We start from the raw sequence: 15,662 nt of genomic DNA on the forward strand, positions 1-15,662 counted from the left end.
AAATATAAAAATCACAAAAACTGATACATTTCAAAATAAGTGAACATGACCTAAACCATTTTTTGGAAGAATATTAATTCTCCAAAACATTTACATATCTAAAATTTTTTAAGATTTATACATAAAACAACAACAAATAGGTCATAATAAGACCATACTGACCCATATTAAAATAAAAGCTTTCTACAGTGTTTATATCTTAAAGATGAACATTATTTTCATAAAATTTGTATATATAATAAGTATGTTTTTTCAAATAACTTTAATTTTATCTTTCAATTTGCATAAGTTTCCCTCTATATCCCAATCAATGCTACTATTTGTTGGGTATTTTTTAGATTTGACTTGTTATTTCAAGTTTCCGTAAATAGCAGACTATAAAATACGTATAGATTTCATGATTTACCTGCTCGGTCATCAGACAGGTAGCACAGGGTTTGTCATCTAAGTGAATTCCTTACACCACCCACACCCATTTCCCTGTGGCTCAGGGGAATGTATTAAGAGGAGCCACAAAGTAGAGGGGGTAGCCATGGGTGCTCCCCACCCAAAGGCAACAAATATACTCAGCAATTTTTCTATAATGAATCAAAAGACTTCAAATAAGTTAAAAATCACCCTTCATTAGCGATGACTGCCACAATTCACATGTGGCTTTACTAAATACTATATTTAGATGCAATCAAAATCACTTCGAAATAAAAACCTCTTGGTCTATTTAGTCCTTAATCACACTATGTTTGTACTTAACAAAAATAGGGCAAAACTTTTTTAAAACTAACACTAAACAAAATATATATGGACAAACAACTTTTTTACCCCATGTTGGTGTCTAGCCAAATCCAAGTCTCTGGAAAGTATTTTCTGACACGTGGATTGTCAACCGAAGAAAAGTCATAGGAATCTCCCAAATTTCCATCATTTGTCTCCATGTACTCCTCATCAAATGATATACTGTCATCTAAAAATAAACATTGGCAACTGTTAGGAAAAAAGTCACTCTAGACAATGATTATAAACAGTCCACAGAATCACAGCACCTCTCAGCTGAATGGGACTTTAGAGTTCATCTTGTCCAATCCTCTCATTTTGCAGATGAGCAATATGAGAAATTAAATGACTTACCCAAGACCAAGTGGCCAGTTACGGCCAAGAGAGAAATAAAAAAATAAAATTAAAAAAAAAACTTTTCCTGCCCCTATGGCCAATACCCCAAAAACTACTTACAGTTCAGTTGCTAAAAATTCAGTTAATGGGGAGGGGTTTGGGATGGGAATGGGGGGATGAGGACAATTATGTGATACCATAATCAATAAAGAAATTTTTTTAAAATTCAGTTAAATCACATTTTTAAAGCTACCTCCTTTTTTGCTATTCTCTTCTTTTTAGCTCTCTAATGCTGATCATCATTGCCTACACTGGCCATAAGATGCCACTAACTTTATTCTTATTTTTAAAACCATATTGCCATACAGACTCTGGATCACCTCTCTCTATTTTTGCAACTCATCTATAAGTCTAACATTCTCTCAAAATAAAATGTAAAAACAGTATACTATAATAGGTATCAAAGATGCAAAGATGAATGTAATGAGCTCCACTCTATGGAGGAGGGAGACAAATAGAAAACGGTAGCAAACAAGAATAGTTAATTTTACACAGAATCTGGATCATGAAGAAGAGTATGGCTATGGGGGAAATTCCTTTTTACATTGTTTTGGCCATTCCATTTTCCTTCTGTCTCCAAATAAAAAGTATCCAATATGGTGGGGGAAAGTAAACTAAGTACAAAGGCATGTCCAGAATATGACAATTAGTACTAGGTAAAATGGCGTTCAATGAGGGGAAAAAAGAATGGCTGGGTCCACATTTTAAAATATTCAAATATCCCATGCTGAAGGGTTTGGACATAATCCTTTAAGCAATGATGACCTATTGAAGGTTTTAAATGAATTAGAAACATGCTCTAACCCATGTTTTAATAGGATAACTCTACCCTCAGTGTAACCATGGTTTAGAGCTGGGGGAAATGGAGGTGGGCAAAACTGTTAGATAGGAAGCCACAGAAATGGTCAAGGAGGCACTGCCAGGAGCCTGAAACCAAAGAGAGGAGAGGGAGGATAATGTCAATAATTCTGTTCTATCTCTTGTACCACATGACTGGATGAGCTCTGTGTGTGCCCAAGCCACCCTGCACTTCCTCCATAAGCACACTCTTCTACCTATGTGTTGCTTTGCCCCACTAGACCAAGTTGGAAGCTCCATTGCCTTGTACATGTTAAGCATGCAATTAATATCATCACTATCTTTTGAATAATGAATGAACAAACTGGATTTGAGGGATAATATAATAGGTAATTGCAGACTTAGAAGTGTCAAACAAGTGTTAAACATTTATATGCTTTTGAACTTAACCTCACAACAACCCTGTAATACAAGTAATATTATTAGTCTTATACTTCAGGGAGAAAACTGAGGCTTAGAGAACTTAATTGATTTTCTTGGTCATAAGGTCAGAATTCAAAGCCAGAAGTATTTGGTGGAAAATCCTTTTCTTAACCACTATGCTGGTCCACGCCTGACAAGAAGAGAAGGTGAGTTCTGAGGTTTTTATTTGGACATCTGCGTAAATAACGATTTCATTAACAGAGATGTGAAATCATATCAGTTCAAGGAATCATATATCAATCAAAACATTAAGAAAGAGTGAGGTTGTAAGAAGAGACAATATCATAAACTTGGTCTGTGATATATTGGATTTAAGGTATTTGTGGGGCATCAGAGGGGTGCATAAACAGAGGGTTAAGATAAACAGTTGAGTTGTTTCAAAGTTGAGTTTAAGGAAGACTATGTCAAGGGAGGGTCTGGAGAAGTATTCTACCAAATTGAGTCACCATATACTAATAGTCCAGGCCAGGAATAGGAGGAAAACAGAGACAGAGGAGCCAATAACTCAGAATAACAAAAAGACCAAATAGGATATTTAATAGATTTTTAGGGGATTGAGAGAATATTCAAGGCAGAAGGATAGGCATTTGAAATATTAGAAGTAGAGCCATGTTCAGGTGATAATATGACCTTGGGTGACTATTATTTCCACAATGGTGATCACAGGACAGCACACATTAGATGGATTGACCACATGGACATTCAAATCTCCCAGGATGACAACAGGAGTAAGACTTTGAATCTTTTGTGAGAGCACTGAGGTAGAGAAAGGGAATGGAAAAGTTGTTGACCTGAATTTTTATTAAAGGAGTTATAATTAAAACTTTACGAGCTTCAAATAATAAGGAGCTCTTAACTGAAGATTGTTGAACAGTGGGTCTTAAAGTAACTAAGAAAAAATAGCCAAAAAAATACCCTATGTACCTACTGATCCTGATCCAAAGGAGAGAAAGATAAATAAATGTTCATTTGAGAAGGTTTCTCAGGATACAATACACTAGTAAGAATATCAGGTGTTTTTGTTGTTGTTGTTGTTACTATAAAAAGGTAGCAGAAGGTTCTCAGAAAAAGGTAAAGGATACAGGAAGTATTACTAACAATAGGATGAGTATTACAGTGGGCATCAGAAATTGAAATGATGAACAAAGATGTGTAAAAGCTGAGACTGACAAAGAGTGAATGAAAAAAGATAAGACTGCTTGGAAGGCTGTCTAGGATAAGTAATTATATGAAGGAAGCTAAATGAACCATATGTCTTTAATGTCATAATGACTCCAAAAGTCTTTAAGACTATAAAATTATCCTTTTAGTTTCAAGAAAGAAACTCAGGTATGTAGCAAGAATCAACCCAATGCCAAAGAGTTTGGTGTGGAGAAACTCAGAACATCTGACAGAAATAGGAATTTAGGGATAGAAACTGTGACCGTTCTGAAGCCTTTCAGGATGATATTAGTATAACTTGAAAGAAAACAGAACAACTTCTAGAATTATTTATTCTCATTTATACCTTTCCTCAGTCAAAACATTTTATGATTTCTTCCTAAAAGTACACTTATTATTTAGCTGAGTGACCAACTGTATTTAGCAATCTAGGGAACTAGATGTGACCCCACCAGGAAGAACTCAGATTGATGTGATGATGATGTGTGTCTGTGTGCACGCATGCTTGTGTGTGTGTGTGTGTGTGTGTGTGTGTGTGCACGCCAATATACTTTACTAGAGGCCCGATGCACAAAATTCGTGCAAGAGTAGGCCTTCCTTCCCCAGGCTGCCAGCACCGGCTTCCCTCGTCACCCGGGACCCAGGCTTCCCTCTGGCCCCTGGCAGGCACCAGGGACCCGGGCTTCCCTCGCAGCCATGGCTTCCTCTAGAAGGATGTCTGGAAGGACATCTGGTCTAATTAGCATATTATGCTTTTATTATTATAGATGGTGAACATTCTAGGTGGAGATCAAAAAGCTATAGAGAACAAAAATGTTTCCAAAACATATTGCTCCTTTTATCTAATTCCAAAATAACATCACAGTTTGCAATACAAATTGGAAGCATAGGATCTTCCAATATGTCCAAAAATGTCATCACCTGAAAGAATTACAGAGAGCAAATGGAAAGCATTAATTTCAGAGAAGCCCAGTTAAACATTCCATGTCATGCCCAGATGTACTCCTAAATACATTAAACTCCAAACATTTTAGGATAAGAGAACAGAAAATAAATATCTCAATATCCATGTTCCATATAAATAATGTTAAATAGCTGAGATGAAAGACTTAAAATACTTGAAAAGCACTTGGTCAGGTTTTACTTACAAACACCATCAATGGAATCCTTCACAAGGCTGGCATCCGTCAATACCCAGAGGCCACATTCCTAGAAAGAATAATTAAAATTTTATCTTAAAAGGTTAATGCTATCTAAATTGTCACAGCACTCTCCCACACTCTACCTCACTTTTGCTCATTTTTTTATGTTAAAGTCATTTTTTTCACTCTTGCTCATTTTTGAGTGTTTAGATATGTACATGTGTATACATTCTCATTCACTCTCTCTCCTCTCTCTCCTTCTCTTTCTCTCATACACAGACAGATACACACACACACACACACACACACACACACGCGCGCACGCATGCATAACAAATCAATGAAAGTGATATAAAGGGAAAAAAAAGTATTTGTTTAATGACAATTCCTTTAATTTCTCTAATAGTGAGTTTTTCCATTTGCTTTTAAAACTGGAAGGATGATTGTCTTTCCACTTCAACTTACATTTATATAACACTCGGCACTTCAGCAACGCATTTAATAAAATATTAACACTTCATAAATTTAAATCATTAATTCTAAAAGTGGTTGCAAGAGTAAAAATATTAATATCATTTCAACTACACATACCTTAAAGACTGCAAAAGAATTCACGAACATGCCTAAATAATATCCCGTGTTATAAAGTTCCAACTCCTGGACCACCTAAAGAGAAGATAAAATATATGGAATGGATAGATTCATACCAACCTTTTCTGTGCTGTGCAACATTTCTTATATGTAATTTAGATAAGACACAGCCAACATACTTATCAAATTTGAAAATGACACAAATGGAGAAATAATTAGTATGTAAATGTCTTGCTCATGATTCATTCAGTCAAAATTACATTTCTTATTTAAACTTGTTTTTACTCTGTTTAGCAATCAAGAGTTCCTAAGAACTATGGACTTGAGTTTTGCCCAAGAGGAATTTAAATGTCTACTGGCTGATAAGACCAACACATAGAGGTCATCATTAAAATGACCAATATGTTTGGCAGAGATAAGCAAGCTAAATTCAATTGTTAAACTAAGTTCTGCAAAATATCAGTTAAATTTTTTAAAAATAATACAAAGAGAAAATTCACAAATGATTAAATACAAATTACTAATAAGCAGAAAACATAGTCAACTTTGTTGATAAAGCAATGCAAATTACAACATCCATGAAATAGTTTTGCAGAGATATTTGCATGTATCACATTAGCGATGTTAATTTTTAAGAGCAATATTCATTGCTAGCATGAGTGAGTAAAATTGGCAGTTTCTAAAATAGTTAAACACAGAATTAGAATATGGCCTGGCAATTACACTCCTATGTATATAATCAAAAGAACTGAAAACAGAGACTCAAAGAGACCCTTGTATGACAATGTTCATTGCAGCATTAGTTACAATAGCCAAAAGGTACAAACAACCTAAGCATCCATTAAAAGAAGAATACATGAACAAGATGTGGTATATGCATACAACAGAGTATTATTCAGCCAAAAAAAAACAAAACAGTTTTGATACAAGCTACAATATGAAGGAACCTTGAAGACATTATGTTACAGGAAATAAGGTAGACTGAAAAGGACAAATATTGAATGACTAGTGGCCTGGTGCACACTTGTCATTTTGCACAATGAAAGGATATTAATTAGAAGAAATATTTTAATATGGCTATTCACCCTTTCTCTATAATAGACCAAATTCATGATTAACAATGACAGATCAAAACACATGCATGCGATTGGCACCAGCGAGACCTTCATTGTATAGCGCATGCACGAGTCAACTTAGCCTTTTATATATATACTAGAGGCCCAGTGCATGATTGAATCATGCACGTGTAGGGTCCCCTACACGCTTTTGCTTTTCGTGGTGGAGCTGGGTGCCTGTCCGCTGGTGCACCAGGTCTTTCAGAAGCCTCCGGCTCGGCGGAGGCTTCTGAAAGGCCTGGTGCCAGAGCAGACAGGCACCCAGCTCCCCCACTTTTGATGGTCCGCGGACCCTGAGGGGGGCTGCCGCAGACACCTGGCTACCCTGCCGTTGAGAGGCGCAGCTGGGTGTCCACGACAGGCCCCCTCAGCGGCCGCGGATCTGGCTGTTGAGAGGCACAGGGGGCGGGAGTCCCGCCCCCTGCGCCTCTCAACAGCAGGGTAGCCCCCCTCAGTGGCAGCGGATCCGTGCCTCTCAATGGCCGGATAGGCCACCCTGAGTCATGCCCCCCAGCCTCCCGCCGCCCAATTGTGGGCGTAGCGGAGTGATGGTAATTTACATGTTACTCTATTAGATAGGATATATATATATATATATATATATATATATATATATATATATATATGTATATATATATATATAAAATAAACTTGCTTTATTAGACTTGCTTTCTGATTTAGCTAAACTTTTTCCAGCCCAGTGAAGCACCCCAACTCCTATTCCAGGTAATCGTCAGCAACACAGCAGCAAATATCAACATGAAGCACATTATTATTGTAGATAACACAGGGAGAACAAAGGGTAAAATATTTAACTGTAGCAGTGTTTGACTATATTATGTGCAGTGAGAAAACCTGAAGTCATTTTCAGGGTCCACCATTTCTTCTTTTCAGTTGGGTCAAGTTTCTAAACTGTCTAAATCTCTGTTTTCTGGCTAATGAAAAGAAAATAGGATTCCCCCAGTCTCCTATCTACCTACTCTAGGACTTCTGTGAGGATCAAATGAGATGAGGCATGGGAAAACACTTCACAGACATTTTGTTACAGTGTAAAATGTGTCCACCTGGCTATAAAGCAAGTCGTGTTCCTGGGCTGAAGAAACTCCAAGAAGGCTAGTTGCTAGGGAGAGGAAGCTGGGTGTTGTTATGTGATGTCATTACCCAGCACCCATAGCCACCGTTTCAGGATGGGCTGGGCTGTGGGGCACATTTTGCACCATGGGGTCTCGGCAGCTTAGGCTGCAATTTGGTGGGGTGTCATTCTGGAGTGGTGGCGGGGCCTATGTCCCACTTGGGAGAAGCCAAGTGTTGCTTTGTGGGCGCCAGGTCCGCAGTGTCATTTATTGTTAAATGGCCTGTCGCTAGGGAGAGGAAGCCGGGCGTTGCTATGTGATGTCATTACCCGGCGCCCACAGACACCATTTCTGGGCTGGGCTGGGCTGTGGGCCACATATTGTGCCATGGCAATGTCAGCTGCGATTTGGTGGGCTGTTGCTCCAGGGTGGGGGCAGGGCCTGTGTCCCACTTGGGGGAAGCCAAGTATTGCTTTGTTGGCACCAAGTCCAAGCTGCCATTTCTCTGTAAATGGCGAGTGCTCATCACGGCAGCTCCTGCATTGAGTATCTGCCCTGTGGTGGTCAGTGCATGTCATAGTGACTGGTTGAAGGGTGGAGGGACACTTAGCATATTAGTCTTTTATATATATAGATGCCACTTATATGAAATAGCTGGAATAGGCAAATTCATAAAGACAGAAGTAATTAGAGGTTTCCAAGGGCTGGAGAAAGAGAGGAATGGGGAATTATTTCTCAATGGTTACAGAGTCTCTGTTTGAAGTGATGAAAATGTTTTGGAAAAATACTGGTGGTAGTTGTACAGCATTATGAATGTAAATGAATGAATGAATTCTTTTTAAAATTGTACTTTTATGATATATACTAGTAGCCCGTTTGCACGAAGATTCGTGCAATAGACCTTCATTCACCTGGCTGCCTGCACCAGTTTTCTGCCGGCACCGGGGACCCAGGCCTTGGCTGTGGCCACCGCCTTCTGCCCCGGGCAGTGGCCTTGGGCTCGGCGGCACCTAGCGTCCCTGCTACCGATCGCAGGAGCCGACCCCCAGTGGTTTCCTGCGATCGGTGCAGGCTCCCCGCTGGTGCCCAAGGCCGGGAAAGCCTTGGGCGGCTTTCCCAGCCTTGGGCGGCTTTCCCAGCCTTGGGCTCGGCTGCACCCAGCGTCCCTGCAACGGTTTCCTGGTGGGTGTGGTTGGTGGGCGTGGCTTGGTTGGTGGGCGTGGCCTGGACGTAGCGAAGGTGTGGTCAATTTGCATATTTGTCTATTATAAGGTAAGATATGTACAAAGCGCCTGGGAAAGGCCCCCAGCTGATTGTTGTCTGAATCCAGTGGCACCTGGCAAAGCCATGCCCTGGAAACATACCTTGCCAGAGGCAGGTGTGTTGTCAACCTGACCTTCAGCTCAGGTGCCAGGGGGTGAGTTTCATTATCTAAATCCAGCCAAGCACCAGGAACAAACACGATTATATGGGCCCACCCAGAAGTGATGATTACAAAGAAGCCACAAGAATGCAAATAATCTCCTTTGTCTTGGGCTTAGTAAAACTTCTTGGTATTTTGCTGTATAAAATAAATGCGCTGTATCGGCTTTGGGTCACTGTCTCTCCATCAGAGGACAGCTATCCCACCCGGCCCCAGCTTTTTCCTTCTATCACCATGTCTGTCGAATATAAATATTTCTCTCTTTTCCGCGTCCAGAGTGGCTAGAGAGCTGTCCGGTTCCTGAGTAGGGGCAGCTGGGGATTGAGAAAATGAAAGAAAGAGACAGACACATAGATAGAAGGAAAAAGATGGAACCAGGTGGGACAGCTGTCCTCTGATGGAGAGTTAGTGACCCAATTTTATACAATACCAGCATGATCTGGGCAGAAATAGGGAAGTTAAAATCTAACGAGGAGAGACAAAAAGAATGTACAAGAATATTATGAGAGCACACTAAAATGATTGTCTTGTTAGATGAAGACACAAATGTTGATAATCTTAAGAAATCAGTAAAGATATTAATATGAGTATGGTTTGTGAGTTAAGGGCATCTGTCATAGGAATAAAAATAGAATGTATAACTTACAAAACCAGCAGAACAAAATTAGATCTATCCCATGAAAAGCAGAAAAAAAGAAACAAAAAAGAGTAGTCTAAATTTTAAAATATAAAATAACAACTATAGTTGCAAATGAGGGGGGGAGGGTGGGTGGGTGGGTGGAAGATAATCAACCAAGGACCTTGTATGCATATATGCATGGCCCATGGACACAGACAATAGGGCACTGAGATCCTAAGATGGGGAAAGGTGGGGGGAGGGGGCAGGCTGGGGGGGAAATGCGGGGGAGGAGACATATGTAATACTTTCAACAATAAAGAATTTTTTTTAAAGTAAACATACAAATTAAATAAAAAAGCAGAAATTTTCTAATTAGAACAAGAATTACCATATGTGTAAGTGGGTTAAATAAGCTTATCCTATATAATGAAAGCCTAATATGCCAAGTGTCCAGTTGTCCAGTGACTGGTCAACTGTTCAACCAATCAAAGTGTAATATGCTAATGATATGCTAAGACTACTCAACCACTCATTATGACGTGCACTGACTACCAGAGGGCAGAGAGTCAACTGGTTGAACAGTCGTTATGATGTGCACTGACCACAAGGGGGAAGACACTTCAACCAGTAGATTAGCTTGTTGCTGGGGCCCAGCTGATCAGGACTGAGCGAGATGGGCCAGACATGCCCTGAAGCCCTCCCGAGGTCCCTCCCGCAGTCCCTCTCCAGCTGGCCAACCTCCCGCGCCCCTCCCGAGCCGGCCAGCTGGCCCTGATCAGCCCCAATCAGGGACTGGGTGAGTCCGGGCCAGACACACCCTAGAGCCCTCCTATAGTCCCTCCCCAGCCCCAATTTTGCACTGGTGGGGTCCCTCAGCCTGGCCTGCACCCTCTCTCAATCCAAGACCCCTCAGGGTATGTCGGAGAGCCAGGTTTGGCCTAATCCCGCAGGCCACTCCCCTTGGTAGGGTGCCAGACACAGGGCTCAAAACTGGCGAGCACTGCTGCAACTGGTAAGCCTCTCCCAATTGGGACTGATTAGGCGCAAGCCCGCGACAGGCGCAGTGGGGCAGGATGAGTGGGAGTGACAGGTAGGAGCTGCAGGTGGCATTGGACTGCGGGTTTTAGACCAATTCCTGCAGGCCACCCCAAGGGACCGCACCCGTGCACAAATTCGTGCACCAGGCTTCTAGTTAAAAGATATTGACTACCAGGTTAGATTAAAAAACAAATGCAAATTATAGTTAAGTGCTAGCTGTAAAATATACTTAAAACCAAAACTCACAAAAGGTTTAAAATAAAATGATGGGGCCCTAGCTGGTTTGGCTCAATGGATAGAGTGTCGGCCTATGGACTGAAGGGTCCCTGGTACGATTCTAGTCAAGGGTACATGCCCGGGTTGTGAGCTCGATCCCCAATAGGGAGCATGTAGGAGGCAGCTGATCAATGATTCTCTCTTATCATTAATGTTTCTATCTCTCTCTCCCTCTTCCTTCCTCTCTGAAATTAATAAAAATACATTTATAATTAATTAATTAATTAAATGATGGGAAAACACACCAGGCAGGTATAAACCTAAAAAAAGCTGAAGTAGCAATTTTAGTTATGGAAATATTTAATATAAATATAGAGATAGAGAGACAGCGATAGAGATAGAGAAACATAGAGAGCATGAGCACTAGATAAAAGTGTGTGTGTGTGTGTGTGTGTGTGTGTGAAAAAATAAAAATATTTAAGATATTTATAAAGTTGTAAAATGACAACTACTACTATATTCAGTTAAATCGATTGCAAGTTGCTATGTGCTTTTTAGAATAATATGAATTTTAGAAAAGTCAAGAGAAAAATATGACCAATGGGCTATAAATGAGTTGTGTTTGTTTGTTTTTTAAAGGATTGAGAAAAATTAGCTGTATAGGCCAAACAAAAAAGTATAATTTTCCTCAAGAGTATTAATTTTACAATAAGATGACCAAATTAGTCTAAGCATATATAGCTTTCTTCCTGCTGTTGTTAATCACTGTACATAATCAATTAACAGGCATAAGTTATACAATCTAGATTTCAACTGGCACTGGTACACAAGGATAAATCAAGAACTTACAAATTAAACTGAAAGGACTAATATATAGGGGATTCATTTGTGTAACACTAGACATTCACATACTTCTTGCTTTGTAAATTTTCTGAAATTTCACATGATTTCACTCCCTCAATACACTGCAAATTTCTGATTCAATGTGGACTGTAATTGTTTATAACCATATGTATAGCCAGATAGAAGGTATTTCAACATTATTGAAAGCTCTCTGGTCCGATGTCACCCAGAATTGGGCAAGTCAATTTCCCAGTACTGCCTCAAGAGTCTTAAATTAAAATATAGTATGAAAATGAGGGAAAACTGCAGATGGCATTTCTCGTGTAAGACGGCAACGACAATAAACCACATAAGCCTCTTTCCAACATAAGGACTGAAATGCAGATCCTAGTTTATTTGGAAGCTTTCCTGGGTATTAACTTCACCTGAAAAGGAACTAATGAAATTTCTTTTAGATATCTGAAGTCATGCAATAGTTTCTCTTTCACGTATATTTTTGTAATAAGACACAGCTAAACTCACATTTTCCATTGTAATATCATTTGAGGTGTTCATCAGGTACACACTTTTGTCAACAGCTAAAATCCCCACTATCGAGTGGGGCTGTGTCACAGAGATCCTCAGAGAGACTTTCTCAGATGGCTCAGCAATACATTTACTCCAAAATAGGTTTATCTAAGAAAGGGAGAAAACTGGATTGATTTCACTGGTTAAAGCATTACTTACCAATAACAGAGCAATGCTTCAAAATCTAGCAAAAATTCTACAGTTGCCTTGGCTCAGAGATCATTCTGAAATCATACATAAGCCTTCTCAAGGAAAAGGAATTTTAAAAAGAAAACTTTACTCCCACAGTGTTTGCAAATGATGGAACTTCTCACAATGCCAGAAATCTAAATTACCCTTCACTTCTCTACCTTTCCTCTTCCCTTTCTCCATCCCTCACAACTCAGCTCCCACCCAGTGCTGGAGAGAAAACAGCAGTACTACATACGTAGTAACTAAATATGAAGAAATTTAAGCATAGTTCTAGAAATGAATATAAATTTCTAATCAATTTGGTTTAATGATACTTTTCCAAAGAAATATTACATTTCTCAGACTTCACAAATATAAAGTTTTCTTGTAAATATCATTACCTGAAACCTTACCTTATTTTTTAAATCAAGCTGAATAGGAATTTTTAGAACATCATTTATAATTTCCCCATCATCTTCAATATAATACACAATGATACAGGCTTTTGGAGCCCAAGAATTTTCCGGTATTAAAGAGAAGGTTGTTGAACTTTGCTTGCCCACAGCCATCAACTGTCCCTTGGATATTACCTGAAATACATAGTCGTTGAGTTTCATTTTATGCTAAAGCTAGTGAGAATTTCAACTGCAGCTACATTTATCATGATTTTAACTACACACACAAATTTTTTACTTAAACCAACTTCAAAGTCGATTTGAATGTCAGAAAGCCACCCTGAACAACACAGAGAGTATATGTAGGTTGGGAAACAGAAAAAGATAAGACAAAGCAACCCTGGCTGAGACAACAGTGGTAGTTTCACCAAGAGTCTATTTTTTGCATTATTTACAATAGCCAAGATCTGGAAGCAACCTACATGCTCACTGGTAACAATGGATAAAGAGGATGTAGTGGATATATACAATGGATATTAGCCAAAAAAGAATGAAATCTTGCCATCTACGACAACATGGATAGTCTTAGAGGGCATTATACTAAGTGAAATAAATCAGACAGAGAAAGAAACATACCACATGATTTCATGTATATGTGGAATCTAAAGAGCAAAACAAATAAACAAAACAAAAAGAAACAAACTCATAGATACAGAGAACAAACTGATGACTGCCAGATAGAAGGAGGATGGGGGATGGGCAAAAAGATGAAAGAGGTTAAGAAGTACAAACTGCCAGGTATGAAAATAGTCATGGGGATATAAAGTACAGCATAGAAAATATAGTCAATAATATTGTAATAACTATGTATGGTGTCAGATGAGTGCTAGCCTTATCAGGGTGAGCACTTCATAAGGCATATAAATGTCTAATCACTCTTTGTACACTTGAAACGAATATAATAGTATATGCCAACTATAATTTAAAATAAATAAATAATATTTTTAATTTAAAAAAGTCTATTTTTGAATGGAAGGAATACAGAGCATCTTTGGGAGATCTGGATTAGCAAAACTACAAGGCTGAGGGTAACAATTTTACTTTCTTTTTTGTTTTTCTTATATTTTATAATTTTATACAATGAAGATGTGGGGCATATCTAATAGAAATTTAAATTTTAAAAGTTAAATTTAAAATGTAATGCAACATTTCATTACCCATCTTAAATTGGAAATGCAAATATAGGCAAGGAAAGAAGACAAGATATTGTGATTACAGTATAAAAAGGACAGGCTAAAAAGCATGAGGCTGAATTTTAAAAATAAGTAAGTTTAGCTTGGCCATTGTGGATCAGTGGTTGAGCATCAACCTATGAACTAGAAGGTCACAGTTTGATTCCCAGTCAGGGCGCATGCCTGAGTTGTGGGCTCAATCCCTGGTTTGGGGCGTGTAGGAGGCAGCTGATCAGTGATTCTCTCTCATCATTGATGTTTTTATCTCTCTCTCCCTCTCCCTTCCTCTCTGAAATCAATAAAAATATATTTTTAATTAGTATGTTTAGTCTAGACATAAGGTAGACACCATTTAAGATGATTCCATAATAGATCACAAATTTAGATTCTATAACGGATTACCATGTAGCTGAACTCCTTCAATTGCTTGTTGCCTCTAACCACCAACTCAAAAGGTGATCCCACCTAGAAAAAAAATCTTAATTAATATGTACATATTAATGGCATGAGTATAATTATATTGCAATTATCAAGTGATTGTAAGCATTACCTTTATATTTTCATCTCTTGTTTTTAGCTGGATGTATGTTTTACTAGGAGACTTAAATACACCATAAACCGCCAAGCTACTCACACTATTAAGAAAAAAGGCCTATAACAAAAGAAAAGGGAGCTATAAATTTTTATTTTTAGCAAAACCTTGAGAAAAGATGTACCCTGGTGAACAATTACTGAAAAGCAAATGTACTTTTACTTTTTTTTCATGCAGGAAAAATACATTCCCCAGACACTAGATATTTATCATTTCATAGCTTATACTATAAACAAAGTGATAGCTGTAAAACACAGAAGAGTATCTTCATCATCATGATCCCAGAGGAATAAAAGCATAGTCCTAACTTATTTCAGAAACAAAGATATATTATTGGGAAACACTGTGAGAAGGGAAAATGATATGAAAAATGATTTCTTTCCTTCTCTCCACAACACAGAGCTCATTTACAAGCAAGAAATCATATTTGGCTCCTGCCAAAACACAATTTCAAGTGATTTAGAATCAACCTAGACTGGGAGTTTGGGGAGTTTCTCCATCATATTTTCAACTTGCTATATTTTACTGTGCTTTTCAACATGAATGAATGAGGAAGCATTCAGTGTAACCTTGAGTCACTGTCATTAAATTACTTTTAACACTTTCCCCCATTTTTAGAAATAGAAACATGTCCACTTCCTGTGCACTTTGACCTCCAGCAGATTGAATGCCTACCATAAGATTACAATTTTAATGATGTTACTGCAGTAACATAATGATGGAAACAGATGGTACCTTTAGTTGTAGCTTAGTGGAATTGTCCAGGATTGGGAATTCAATCTTAAAGATTCCATTCTGGGGGACAGAATAGTTTAGGATCTGTGAAGCTTCTATTTCCTGATTTCTACTGTCCCATCTGCTCCCGTACTCTGTAGAGTTTTTCTGTGTCACCATTATCGTTACATTATTCATTCTTTCTTTAAGACTCAGTTGCTGGCCATCAAAACGTGTTACCTTCACCTAATAATCAAAACACAACATTTTAAAAAACAGGTTACAAGAGAAGTCAAGGAACCTGGCTGGCATGGCTCAGTGG

The 15,662-nt window shown here is 38.5% G+C and overlaps 1 protein-coding gene across 1 annotated transcript in view; it reads right to left on the minus strand.

Moving 5' to 3' along the window:
* CD109 (CD109 molecule) overlaps positions 1 to 15,662 on the minus strand; it is a 118,128-nt gene that overhangs the window by 34,951 nt on the left and 67,515 nt on the right. Inside the window, exons 12-19 of the mRNA XM_079781181.1 lie at positions 15,362 to 15,586; positions 14,585 to 14,686; positions 14,437 to 14,499; positions 12,821 to 12,997; positions 12,192 to 12,344; positions 5,343 to 5,417; positions 4,758 to 4,818; positions 820 to 961 (exon numbers count right to left, since the gene is read on the minus strand). Of these exons, the coding sequence (XP_079637307.1) occupies positions 820 to 961; positions 4,758 to 4,818; positions 5,343 to 5,417; positions 12,192 to 12,344; positions 12,821 to 12,997; positions 14,437 to 14,499; positions 14,585 to 14,686; positions 15,362 to 15,586 (998 nt within the window). The remainder of the gene's footprint in view (positions 1 to 819; positions 962 to 4,757; positions 4,819 to 5,342; positions 5,418 to 12,191; positions 12,345 to 12,820; positions 12,998 to 14,436; positions 14,500 to 14,584; positions 14,687 to 15,361; positions 15,587 to 15,662) is intronic.

This window comes from Cnephaeus nilssonii, assembly GCF_951640355.1.
Source record: "Cnephaeus nilssonii genome assembly, chromosome: 9".
Taxonomy (NCBI): domain Eukaryota; kingdom Metazoa; phylum Chordata; class Mammalia; order Chiroptera; family Vespertilionidae; genus Cnephaeus; species Cnephaeus nilssonii.